Source organism: Gorilla gorilla, chromosome 7 (assembly GCF_029281585.2).
Source record: "Gorilla gorilla gorilla isolate KB3781 chromosome 7, NHGRI_mGorGor1-v2.1_pri, whole genome shotgun sequence".
Classification (NCBI taxonomy): domain Eukaryota; kingdom Metazoa; phylum Chordata; class Mammalia; order Primates; family Hominidae; genus Gorilla; species Gorilla gorilla.
In genome coordinates this window covers 46,630,912-46,644,459 of record NC_073231.2, presented here as the reverse complement: position 1 = coordinate 46,644,459, position 13,548 = coordinate 46,630,912, and the positions used below count along the sequence as shown (strand labels likewise).

Below are 13,548 nucleotides of genomic sequence, written 5' to 3'. Positions count from 1 at the left end.
AGGGCTTTACCTTCACTTGTTCCTATTCTCTCAGGGATCACAGTCTGGTGCTGCCTGTCATCAATGTCTAAAAGCTATTGTTTATATATTTTATAAATTCTCAAGTTATTTAAAGAGGAAGAGTAGATTTTTGCTACATAACAAATTACCTCCAATTTTGTGGGTTTAAAAATCAAGCATTGGCCAGGCACGGTGACTCACGCCTGCAATTCCAGCACTTTGGGAGGCCAAGGCAGGAGGATCACCTGAGGTCAGGAATTTGAGACCAGCCTGCCCAACATGATGAAACCCCATCTCTACTAAAAATACAAAAAATTAGCCAGGTGCGGTGGTGCACGTCTGTAGTCCCAGCTACTCAGGAGGCTGAGGCAGGAGAATCACCTGAACCTGGGACACAGAGGTTGCAGTGAGCTGAGATCGTACCACTGCACTCTAGCCTGGGTGACAGACCAAGACTTCAACTCAAAAAAAGCTAAAAAAAATTTAAAAACAAACAAAACAAGCATTTCTTTTTTTCACACAGTTTCTGAGGGTTGGCTATCAGGGAACAGCTTAGATGGGTAGTTCTGGCTCAGGATCTCTCATGAGGTTGCAGTCAAGGTGTCAGCAGGACAGATGTTTAGGACTGGAAGCTTGACTAAAGCTGAGACATCTGCTTCCAAGAAGGCTCGTTCACATGCTGTTGGCTAGAGAGGCCTCAGTTCCTTGTTGGCTGTTGGCAGGAGGCCTCAGTTTCCCACAGCATGAGCCTCCCCATCGGGCCATTCACAACATGGAAGCTAACTATTCTCAGAGTGAGTAATCCAAGGTTGGGGGTAGTGAGGGGAAGAAGGCAGAGCCACATTTGTATTATAAATAACCTATCCTAAGAAATGATCCATCACTTCTGTTACATTCTATTGGTTCCACAGATAAACCTCAATATAGTGTGTATGGGGATTACACCACGGTGTAAATATCGGGATGCAGGGATCATTGGGGGCCATCTTGGAAGCTGGCTACATATAAAATAAATCCAGTTCCCATTATACCAGCATAGGGGAAAGTAGAAGTCTTTCTTACACATTTTAACCTCCTTATGTTTACTATTTCTCTTATCCCCTAACTGTAGGCTATATTCTACGGCTACAAGAGACATGAGCAGATTACAGAGCTCCACACCCAGTCTTGGAAAGAAAAGTAACTACTACTAAGTAGCAGCAACTTTTAAGAGAAAAGAATAGAGTTCCTGGTGCTTGTGGCAAGAAGCAGGAGGATCTCGAAGCCAATCTGGGCTTGAGAAAGTGGTTCATTCCCCCAAATACTTCACTCAATGATCTACCTAAATGTCTGCCGTCTGCCCTCCTTTCCCACCAATTTCCAGTCAGGCAGCAATAGCCAACAGCAATATTAATAGTAAAATTAATAGCAGTAGTACCAGCACCAATGCTAAGCATTTTGCCTTTATTATCTCAATTACTCCTCACAACAAACCTCTGAGATAGCTGTCATTATTCCTTACACTCTAGACTTTGTTTCTTGGTAGTCATACTCTGGTCTTACACTATCCAGTGTAATAAAAACTTTTTTTTTTTTTTTTAATAACACCTGGCTCCCTCTTGCCCTACACGGTTCTGCTACTCCTTTGACATGGAAAAATTCTGTCTTGTCCTGCCTGTCATCCCTTCCACTTCAGTTAGGCCTTAAAGCTTCCTCTTAGCTACCATGTTCCCAATATCTACTACCAAACCTCACTAAAAAGAATCACCAGACTATTTTGATCACTGTAAATTCCCAGTTGCTAGGCTCTCCCAATACTACAACCGCCTAATATAGACTTTTCCAATTCCTTAGGACACACTGACCTGTCAAGCCTACCTCACCAGCTAATCTCCAAAACTTGGCCCTACTTCAGCTACTCATTTAAAAATATTATTCACAGCATGTATCTTCATAATTTATATTTGCTGTAGCTTACTGCTAAAATGAGTTCCTTTTCCCGGGGGACCTATAATTAATGATCAGGGAGAAAGGCCCAAAATATACCATACTCGTACATATTATGGTACCCCAGAAACTAGTATACTCCTGTTGGTTATCTGTTGAATAATGAGTGAAAAGTATAAAGTAATGATTATAAATACTAACTCAGAAAATTATCAGGGGGCATAATCCAAAGAATGTTATTTACAAATAAAAAGAAATAGATGACAGTAGACATATATAAGCAATCCACAAAAGGCAAAACACGAAAGAACAAAAAATATTTAAATATTATAGAAACACAAAATAAAATACCACCTTTTGTCAGACAGATTAGCAAAGACTGAAATTTTGTCAAGGAAGTAAGGAAACAGGTAGATACACTTCTGGCAGATATAATTTTGTCTTTTTGGGAGCTATACACCAAATATCTTTAAAATCCACATACATCTTTGACTAGTATTTCCATTTCTAATAATTAATTCTAAGAAAATAATTGGACAAAGAGATGTATATTAAAAAAATTTACTATGGCACTAACTACAATATAAAAATCTGTCCAACAATAAGGGCTTGGTTAAATTTTAGTACATCCAAACTAAGAATTATTATTAAATCACTTCAGAACATTACATATTGTATAATCCCAGTTTTTAAAAAGTAACATATATTCACATAAAAACATACCTGCATAGAAAAAAAATCTAGAAGTATACACCCCAAAATGTTACCAGTGATTATCTCTGTAAAAGAAGTGGAATTTTTTGTGATTTTTTTTTTGTTTGTTTTTCAGGGTTTGGTTTTTTTTTTTTTGCTTATCACACCTAATTTTCTACAGTAAGCATAAGTTGCACATGGATAATAACACACATTCTTAAAAGGCAAAAACAACAACTATGATCACAATTTAAAGGCAGAAAAGTGCTATTATCTTAACAGAACATGGAACACCCATGTTCTATGATAATAATAAAGTTAGGCAAAGTTAGTATCAAATAACCTGACATTCAATAGCTTAGTTTTTAATTAGTTTTAGTAACACATATGGAAGAATCTGTTATGAATAAAAAACCATGTAGGTCGGGCGCGGTGGCTTACGCCTGTAATCCCAGCACTTTGAAAGGCCAAGGCAGGCAGACCACGAGGTCAGAAGTTCGAGACCAGCCTGACCAACATGGTGAAACTCCATCTCTACTAAGAATACAAAAATTAGCCGGGCGTGGTGGCATGCGCTTGTGATCCCAGCTACTCAGGAGGCTGAGACAGGAGAATTGCTTGAATTCGGAAGGCGGAGGATGCAGTGAGCCAAGATCATGCCACTGCACTCCAGCATGGGCAACAGAGTGAGACTCCATCTCAAAAAAAAAATAAAAAAGCATCTAATTCAGAGAAAACAAAAGACTTCCCAAATAAAAATGCAGTACTAATCCTAGAGACAACGTTGAAAATCACATAGTAAAAATCTCAACTGTTTCAAGCTGAGAATCAACTTAAATCCCCTTTGCATGCCTAGGGTCTCATTCTGTTACCCAGTCTGGAGTGCAGTGGTATGATCACAGTTCACTGCAGCCTCAACCTCCCAGGCTCAAGTGATCCTCCACCCCAGCCTCCCAAGTAGCTGAGACTACAGGCATGTATCACCATATCTAACTTTTTTTATTTTTTGTAGAGACAGGGTCCTACTATGTTGCCCAAGCTGGTCTCGAAATCCTGGGCTCAAGCAATCCTCCTGCTTCAGCCTCCCAAAGTGCTGGGATTACAGGCATGGGCCACCACACTGGGCCCCTTTACACATTTACCTTGAGAACCCTCACTGTTATGAGAAAGTGGTTGCCCAGAAAGTAGGATTCAAAAATCACTCATGAATTTAAGAATTCAACTCTATGTTTAGCTGAAGAGAGTCTTTATCTCAGACTTGAACAGTCTGGGGGATGACAGTTATAGTCAGTAACAAGAAGGGGGGGTCTCTTAAATTGTTCTAGGAATACACTTCTGTTAAGATTGAGCATCCTAAATCCAAAAATCTGAAATCCAAAATCTCCAAGATTTCAAACTTCTTTTGTACCAACATAATGCTCAAAGGAAATGCTCATTGGAGCATTCTGGATTTTGGATTTTTGGATTAGGGATGCTCAACCTGTAGGCAAAATTCCAAAATCTAAAAAAATCTGAAATCCAAAACACTTCCAGTGCCAAGCATTTTGGATAAGGAATACTCAACCTGTACAATTTAAGTATGTATATCTCCAGGCACTGTGTACGATTTCTAGCCAACATCCAGGGAGTTGCTTGTGGCCATGTAGAGAATTGCCTAGGAACTGTTTGCAATGCCTGATTCAACATGACCTGCAACATAGCCAGTTAGTAAATCCTCATTAGGACTAATCCATAAACTATAATTTTCAATGAAGTTGGCTAGCATAAAATGGTCATTTCCAAATGTCTGTGGCAGAAGATGAAAAATTATTTTAATTGTAACCAAATAATTAATGGCAGGTATCCATAGAAAGTTATTTAGTGGCAACTTCACACCTATAACAGTTTGCAAATAAGGTCTCATAATGCTTCCACTGGGATTTGAGAGCAGCTGTGAGGAAACAGGAAGCACTAAGCACAGGACAGCACTACGATTTCTTTAAATTATTAGTAATGTTTTTGGTTAAAGTAATTTTTGTTGCACTAGGGAAGTTTCTAGTAGAGGAGAAAACTAAATAACAACTTTACATGAGGGAGAGTTAGTTGCATTTGTGTAACACAAGCAGCATATAACACCAAAACTGACAACATAATTACGTGGTTATTGTTGAAAAATAAATATCTCCTTGCTTTAGTGACGACTCTAGCACCATTCATATATTCATACACCCAACAAATAAATGTATGAAAACTATTTACATTGTTTATTCTAGGACCTGGAGATATAAGAGTAAACAAGAAAAGTCATTGTCTGTCTTCATGAAACATACTGTCTAACAAGGGAGACAGATGTTACAACAAATAATTACATATTTGACTATAACTACAAATGTCATGTTATTAAACTAAAGAGCAAGGTGCTATAACAGCATATAGCAGGACTGCAGTCAAGCAAGCCAAACCCAGGGGTGGGGAAGAGAGGTCCAGCAGAGGAAATCTGTGCAAATCCCTGTAGCCAGAACAACCTTACCCAATCTAGGAACTGAAACGGTCCAGTAAAACTGAAGCACTGAGATTATTTCTAGGGCACACATTAAGTCTAAGATGTATAAAGACATCCAAGAGATCAAGGTGGTAAATGCTACATGAGTTTGGAGCTCAGAAAAAAAGGTCTAGACCAGGTATAAACTTAGAAGTCATTAGCTTAGAGATGGCATGGGATGCACAGGAATTGGAAATTTCTTTGGCAAGGTGAGCAGGACTATATATCGGAAGGCAGGGGGTCAAGATTACTTTCTTTTTTTGGAACAAGTCTCGCTCTGTAGCCCAGGCTGGAGTGCAGTGGTGTGATCTCAGCTCACTGCAACCTCCGCCTGCTGGGTTCAAGCAACTCTTCTGCCTCAGCCTCCCAAGTAGCTGGGACTACAGGTGTGCACCACCACGACTGGCTGATTTTTTTGTATTTTTAGTAGAGATGGGGTTTCACCATGTTGGCCATGCTGGTCTTGATCTCCTGATCTCAGGTGATCTACCTGCCTTGGCCTCCCAAAGTGCTGGGATTACAGGTGTGAGCGACCACACCTGGCCAAGATTACTCTTTTTTTTTTTTTTTTTGAGACAAGAGTCTCACTCTTTTTGCCCAGGGTGGAGTGCAATGGCACGATCTTGGCTCACCGCAACCTCCGCCTCCTGGGTTCAAGTGATTCTCCTGCCTCAGCCTCCCAAGTAGCTGGGATTACAGGCACGCACCACCATGCCTGGCTAATTTTGTATTTTTTAGTAGAGACGGGGTTTCCCCATGTTGGCCAGGCTGGTCTTGGACTCCCAACCTCAGGTGACCTGCTCGCCTTGGCCTCCCAAAGTGCTGGGATTACAGGCGTGAGCCACTGTGCCCAGTCGATTACTTTCTTAATCACAGGGGAAAAAAAAAAAGTTTAATTACCTCTCTGTTGATTTGCAATCAAAAGAAATAAAAGTATTTTGTTTCTTTCCTTTTTTTTTTTTTTTTGTTTTTAAGAGACAGGGTCTTACTATGTTACCCAGTCTGGCTCAAACTCCTGGGCTCAAGAGATCCTCCCACCTCACCTCAGAAAGTGCTGGGACTACAGGTGTGAGCCACCCAGCCTGGCCAAAAGTATTTTCTAACACTATAGTTATGATACAATGTTCTATTTGATCGGGAAAGGTAAAATTAAATGTATAAAGTTCTTGGAGAAACGTCAAGAACTAAGAAAAACTTCTTTCAGTGAGTCTAAAGTATTATATGCTGTAGTTTATCAGGGCACTTCCTTCTAGTGTTTTTCAGTGCCCTGGAAAGTGAACCTTTTTTAAAAAAAAAAAAAAAAAAAAAAAAAAACAGATACAACTACTTCACAAGATTTGTCACTAAAAATGCTTTGAGTCTGCAGAACTGCCACCTACTGAAGCTGTATCATGATCATAAGCATTCTGAACACATTAACAAGTCCTAAAGGGATGTGACATCAAGAAGAACAGACAAACCTTCTGCCTTGCACAACCAGAAGTTATCAACTTTCAGAAGATCATTCTAATCCTTAAACAACCTGCCCTACACAGCCTCCAATGATGACTATACAGTAGGTAACTGCTTTAAAAAGTGATGAGTCAGGTTACAGTTATAGAAAAGAAAAGCTGAGTTAAAATGTTCCACAATTTACAGCCAAAGCACCATGTAAGCATGAAAAATGCCTTAACACAAACTCACCTGATTTATTTGAAGCATGTTAAGACAATATTGACCAAACTGCTGTATCCCTCACGGCTCCAAAAACTGGAAAACGAAAATGAAGAAATAAAGTTCAACTTAGCTGATAACCTCAATGACTGGTATTTTAAACACATGCCCTTGATCAAAATCAAATATAAAATGTAATTTATCCAGATCTCCATAGAACTTTCTATGATGATAAAAATGTTCTGTACTTGCACTGTCCAATCTGGTAGTCATTAGCCACATGTGGCTACTGAGCACCTGAAATGTGGCTAGAGCCATCAAGAAAATAAATGTTTAATTTTCTTTCATGTTCACTTGAATAACTACGTCACTAGTAGCCACCATACTGGACAGTACAGATCTGAACAAAGCTCCTTCTGCTTCTAGACTTCTAAGACAATCCCAACAAAAGTGAAGCTGTTAAAAATAAATCGGAGAGTTTCAGGTTAATATTTAATGTATACTTCCCTTTTTGCAGTCCTGTTTTAAACAGCTTTGTTCCCATCTTCTATACGATAAATTAATCCTAAAGAAGATGCAACACCGCAAGTATTCTCTTAGATGGTATGGAAAAGAGCATATAGTACAATTATCTTGCTGAATATTTTCTTTTTCTCTGTCATTTTGTCTGTTATCATCAGTATAAAAATAGTATGTATATTAAAATTTCAGGCTGGGCGTGGTAATCCCAGCATTTTGGGAGGCCAAGGTGGGTGGATCATTTGAGTTCAGGAGTTCGGGACCAGCCTGGCCAACATGGTGAAAACCCTGCCTCTACTAAAACTACAAAAATTAGCCGGGCATGGTGGCGCGCGCCTGTAATCTCAGCTACTCAGGAGGCTGAGGCAGGAGAATTGCTTGAACCCAGGAGGCAGAGGTTGCAGTGAGCCGAGATTGCGCCATTGTACTCCAGCCTAGGCGACAGAGCGAGACTCCATCTCAAAAAAAAAAAAAAAAAAAAATTTAATTTGAAAACAGATGCCAATGAAGGGCAGGAAAGTCCAAATTATAAACAAATAAATCATGGGATCTTGTAATGAAGAAAAGTTTATATAAAATATAAATTACATACAGACCTCTCCCCTAAAAATTATCTAAAGCAACAACACAATTGTGATACACAGCAAAAGGCCTATATCTAATCACTTGTGTAGAAACTGTTATGCTGCTAAATTTTAATATTGAACTTTCCCCTGGAAGCAAACGTTTTGTAAGTACACACATACATACACAAACACACACTCATATTTGGCTACCATTTTTTCAAGATGACAAACCAGAGTCCATTCAAAATGACTTTGAAAATTTTAATATTTTTCTTACAATAGTGTCCTCAGCATCTGCATCAATTTTTATTTATTTTCTAATTACTGTCACATTTCCTATGAGAACGGGATGCTGTATAAAGAGCACACGGCCTGGATATTGGTGAATTTGAGTTTTAGTCAAAGTTCTTCAGGAGATTACCTTCTGAGCCTTGGTTCAAATTACTTTGTGTATCTTTGAGTTCTTCTTTTTCTGTCTTCTTTTTTTTCTTCAATCTTTAAAAAGTAAGCTAAAGTCCTTGTGGTAGGCAGCCTCTAACAAATAGAATATAGCAGAAATAATGAGATACCACTTCCAAGATTAGGTTATAAAAATTCTTAGGTGTCACCTTCTCTCACTCATTTGCTCAGAGGGAGGCAGATGCCAAACTGTGGTGCCCTTTGGAGAGACCCATATGGCAAAGAACTGAGAAAAGCCTCTGGCCAACAGCCAGCAAAAATTGATTTCTTCAGTCCAAGAGCCCCAGGAAACTGAACCCTGCAAGAGCCACACGAATGAGTTCAGAAACAGATCTTCCACCAGTAGAGCTTCCAGATGTGACTGCAACCCCAACTGACAGCTTGACTACCACCTCTTTTATGAGCCACAGGCACCCAGCTAAGCTGCACCCAGATTTCTAACCCACAGAAACTGTAAGATAATGTTTGTTGTCTTAAGTCCTTAAATTCTGGTGCAATGTGCTATGCAACAATAAATAAGACTATCCTGTCCAACTCTATAATTCAATACTCCCATGGTGCTTTAGGTATTAATTAATATTTGGATTGGCAAAAAATAAAATAAAATCCCTGTTCAACATGAGCAAATGAGTAACATTAGAACTTCAAAGTGGCAAATTATAAAACTTAAACATTTATATTTTCAATTCAAAAAATGAGATTATTAACAAGTGTAGCATTAGTCATATGGTGTTAAAATACACCCGCTTTCAATAGGAATGGAGTATCTCATTAAAAAAATACACTAGGTATAACTTAAAATACAAACACAACCAATCATCTTTTTTTTAACTGAAAATAGTTCATTTAAAAAGTAAAGTGTGAATAACCACTAAAGCATCTCAGTGATTTAGTGTCCCTTGCTTTCTAGAATTTATCATTACTGGTCAGGTGCAGTGGCTCACGCTTGTAATCTCAGCACTCTGGGAGGCCGAGGTGGGGGGATCACCTGAGGTCAGGAGTTCAAGACCAGCCTGGCCAACATGGTGAAACCCTGTCTCTACTAAAAATACAAAAATTAGCTGGGCATGGTAACACATGCCTGTAATCCCAGCTACTCGGGAGGCTGAGGCAGAAGAAATAAATGCTTGAACCCAGGAGGCCAAGGTTGCAGTGAGCCAAGATCATGCCACTGCACTCCAGCCCAGGTGACAGAGCAAGACTTCATCTCAGAAAAAAAAAAAAATTAACATTATTAAGCATTCACCAACTTTGAAAAACTCCACTTTGTCTTTATTAGTATACGTTTCTAAAGTTACAAATGCTTATCTACAGATCTCTATGTATTTATTCAATACTAGAGGCTGATAACACTGGTGGCTGATTCCAAGAAGCAAGCAGAGTAAGATATTGGGGTACCTTTTTGAAAGTTCTAACCTTCTTTTTTTTTCTTTCTTTTTTTTGAGACGGAGTCTCGCCCTGTCACCCAGACTGGAGTGCAACAGCTCAATCTCAGCTCACTGCAACCTCCACCTACCAGGCTCAAGTGATTCTCCTGCCTCAGCCTCCCCAGTAGCTGGGGATACAGGTACACACCACCATGCCTGGCTAATTTTTATATTTTTTGTAGAGACGGGGTTTCACCATGTTGGCCAGGCTGGTCTCGAACTCCTGGCCTCGGGTGATCCATCTGCCTCGGCCTCCCAAAGTGCCAAGATTACAGGCGTGAGCCACCACGCCCGGCCCGAAAGTTCCAGTCTTCTGACACAGAAAAGATATTCCATGAAGTAACAAAAAATAAAACTTTATGAACATAAAATTAACCATATGATTTAAATATTCTGTAAGCCTTTTCTTCACAATATAAAGAGCTGTAGAAATTAAAACACATGAAACTAATGTCTATAACAGCACTCTGTAATTGGCTAACATTCTGAAAATTATACTTTTTTAAGCAAACCAGTTATATTAGATTTACATCAATTTAAAAATTGTAATTTGTAATTATACCACGGACAATTCAGAATGTTCACAGTGGCACGTCTTTAAGACTCTGTTTCTACTTTAAAGACACGCCCAGTCCACTGTCACATATTTTAAACCATTTGCTAAAATATCAAGACATATCAATAAAATGCAGAGCAGTTTTATACTACCTATGGTTTCATAAAATCCACCTCCTCAGCTGGGTGTGGTGGCTCACGCCTGTAATCCCAGCACTTTTGGAGTCTGAGGTGGACGGATCACCTGAGGTCAGGAGTTCGAGACTACCCTGGCCAACACGGCAAAATCGTCTCTACTAAAAATACAAAAATTAGCCAGGCATGGAGGCATGCACCTGTAGTCCAGGTACTCAGGAGGCTGAGGCAGGAGAATCGCTTGAACCCAGGAGGCGGAGGCTGCAGTGAGTGGAGATTGTGCCACTGCACTCTAGCCTGGGTGACAGAGTAAGACTCCATCTCAAAAAATAAAAATAATAAAAAAAAAAAAATCCACCTCCTCTATCAAAAAAGTTTCCAGCTACAGTTGATTCCAATTACAACTAAGCGCTTTTAGAGAAATGTATCCACGCGTCCCAAAAATGCCCTATCTGGTCAGGCATATGAAGACAGGCAATTCTAGATTCCAAACTACTAAATGAAAACAAGTAGGATCATAGGGAGACGGCTGGGGAAGACGTGATGCTCATGAAGAATGGCCCAACCTGTAACTGCAATGTACTGCTGATATAAGTCGTACTTTAATTATGAATTACATTTTGCCCATCTGAGAAATTAAAAGCTGTACAGAAATCTATATAATCCCCAACAATTAAACTGCTTTATAAAACGGCACTGTTATTAAATATGTATAAATTTTTTATATCAGCACCCATCCTACAGTTGATAGGCAATTCTCACTTAAATGTCTTATTTGACAACATGAAAAGCAAAAAAAATTTACTATCCCTACTCTTAGACTACAAACTGCTACAAAACTATCAATTCAATGCTTATTACTCTAAAAAAGATATACGGTCCTTTAAAGAGCTTTTTAAAATGTTTTTCATTTTGATTTTTCAAAGTGGGTACCCAAAAACACTGCTTTTATGTAAGGAAAACAGAAGTCTTAAGCCACAAACTATTCTAGTGGAAAACTCTAAATAACACAGGCCAGAAAAAAAAAAAAAGGAAACTAACATTTATCAGACACCAATTGTATACGCTAGGTGCCACATTTTGCCATTTTTACATCAACTCATTTAATCCTCATCATCTTGGGATGTAGGCATTATCTCCATTTTTCTAGAGGTTGGGTTATTTGCCTACAGTCACATTGCTAGGTTTAGAACGGTTCATTCTGGCCCAAAGTCATCTTTTCTTCACTATACACCAAATTATAAAAGACTTGCCTTCTTTTTAATTTTTTTTTTTTTTTTTTTTTTGAGACGGAGTTCCACTCTTGCTGCCCAGGCTGGACAATGGGCACCACGTCGGCTCACCGCAAGCTCCGCCTCCTGGGTTCAAATGATTCTCCTGCCTCAGCCTCCTGAGTAGCTGCAATTACAGGTATGCGCCACCACAGCCGGCTAATTTTACATTTTTAGTAGAGACGGGGTTTCTCCATGTTCATCAGGCTGGTCTCGAACTCCCAACCCTCAGGTGATTCACCCACCTCGGCCTCCCAAAGTGCTGGGATTACAAGCATGAGCCCACCGTGCCTGGACTTTTTTTTTTTTTTTTTTTTTGAGACTGAGTCTCACTCTGTCACCCAGGCTGGAGTGCAATGGCGCCATCTCAGCTCACTGCAACCTCTGCCTCCCAGGTTCAAGTGATTCTCCTGCCTCAGCCTCCCGAGTAGCTGGGATTACAGGCACGCACCACCACACCCAGCTAATTTTTGTACTTTTAGTAGAGACGGGGTTTCACCATGTTGGCCAGGCTGGTCTCGAACTCCTGACCTCCTGATCCACCTGCCTCGGCCTCCCAAAGTGCTGGGATTACAGGCATGAGCCACCCCGCCTGGCCAATTTTTTTTATTTTCTATGATCAGCTTGGTGAAAAATAAAAGATTTGCCTTCTTATAATTTTTCCTGGAACAAAGTCAAGGGCTTGACCTCTAGGACAACATAATGGCAAAGCTCCTATATAGAACTTGGGGAGGATTATTTAAAATCAAACGATGCACACATAAATAAAAATGATAATTATTACTGATTCTAGACATCTAATATTTTGTGCACCTATAAGAGGCACAAATATATCTATGTGAATAATCATACTGTGCGTGTCTCAAACTATGCAGTCTAAGAGAATTCAATTTTGCAGTATCTAGAGTTTTCCCTCTTTATTATGATCTGTACCTACAAATGATCAGATTCCCAGCACTGAACGTGCACAAAACGAGATAATAATAGGAATAAAGAGAAGGGTAGGCACAAAGGAAAAAAAAAAAAACCTACCATATCTTCTAGAACCTAAACAGGAAAACCGCTCTGCCTCGATTTCTGGATTGTTTGTATATTTAAAAGCTTGATGACTATCTTAGATTTTTTTTATATTCATACTATTTGTTGAAAAGCAAACCAAGCCACTCTTCCTAGCACTTCATTCCAGACAAGCCAAGTAAGCTAAAATGTAAAATTTGCATTGTTTTCCAAGCTCAAGTATTTAGGAGTTAAGGACCACAATGTATGTAACTTACCCTTAAATGGTCCAGGGGAAAAATATTTTGTGTGTGATAGAGAGCAAATAATAAATGCATAAAATGTTAACAGGTGAATCTGAATAAAGGTTACAAAGATTTTCTTTGTATTATTCTTATTCTTGCAATTTTTCTGTAAGCTTGAAATTATTTCCAAATAAAGTTAAAATTTAAAAATTACACAGCATTTTATTTGAAATTAACAATACATACTTGGATTACACAGCAACATTCTTACAAATACAAAACACTGGTTTTTATAGGGAAAAAATGCAGTAATTTGTGAGCAAGTATGTACCATATCCTACCAACTTATCATCACTTAGGAATAAATTTCAGACTAGCCTACCATATAATAAAATATGGCAATAGTGACTTGACTTGAAACCATAGCAGGAAAACACAAACACACCAGATAGTTTGGCATAACTGCTTCGCAAATTTAATATAGGCCTGCTGCAAAATGCAGCAATCTACAATTAAAGTGTTATGTGATATCTCTTGTTTGCAGTAAGATACAAACTGAACAATGAAAACCTGGCCATATTA

General features: G+C 39.0%; 1 protein-coding gene across 18 annotated transcripts in view; it reads right to left on the bottom strand.

The window, feature by feature from the left end:
- The window catches only part of STAU2 (staufen double-stranded RNA binding protein 2), a 330,469-nt gene that overhangs the window by 314,728 nt on the left and 2,193 nt on the right, over positions 1 to 13,548 (bottom strand). For 8 of the 18 annotated variants that reach the window (XM_019032509.3, XM_055349017.2, XM_063709214.1 and 5 more), the window contains exons 2-3: positions 8,300 to 8,412; positions 6,824 to 6,889 (exon numbers count right to left, since the gene is read on the bottom strand). The exons of 6 other annotated variants lie outside the window; for them this stretch is intronic. Coding sequence is in view for 5 of the 12 variants with exons in the window: in XM_063709211.1 (XP_063565281.1) it covers positions 6,824 to 6,841 (18 nt within the window). In the remaining 7 variants the exon portion in view is untranslated. Of the gene's footprint in view, positions 1 to 2,649; positions 2,706 to 6,823; positions 6,890 to 8,299; positions 8,413 to 13,548 lie in introns of all 18 variants that reach the window. 4 more of the 18 variants (XM_063709213.1, XM_063709212.1, XM_063709216.1 and 1 more) reach the window with 2 other exon arrangements.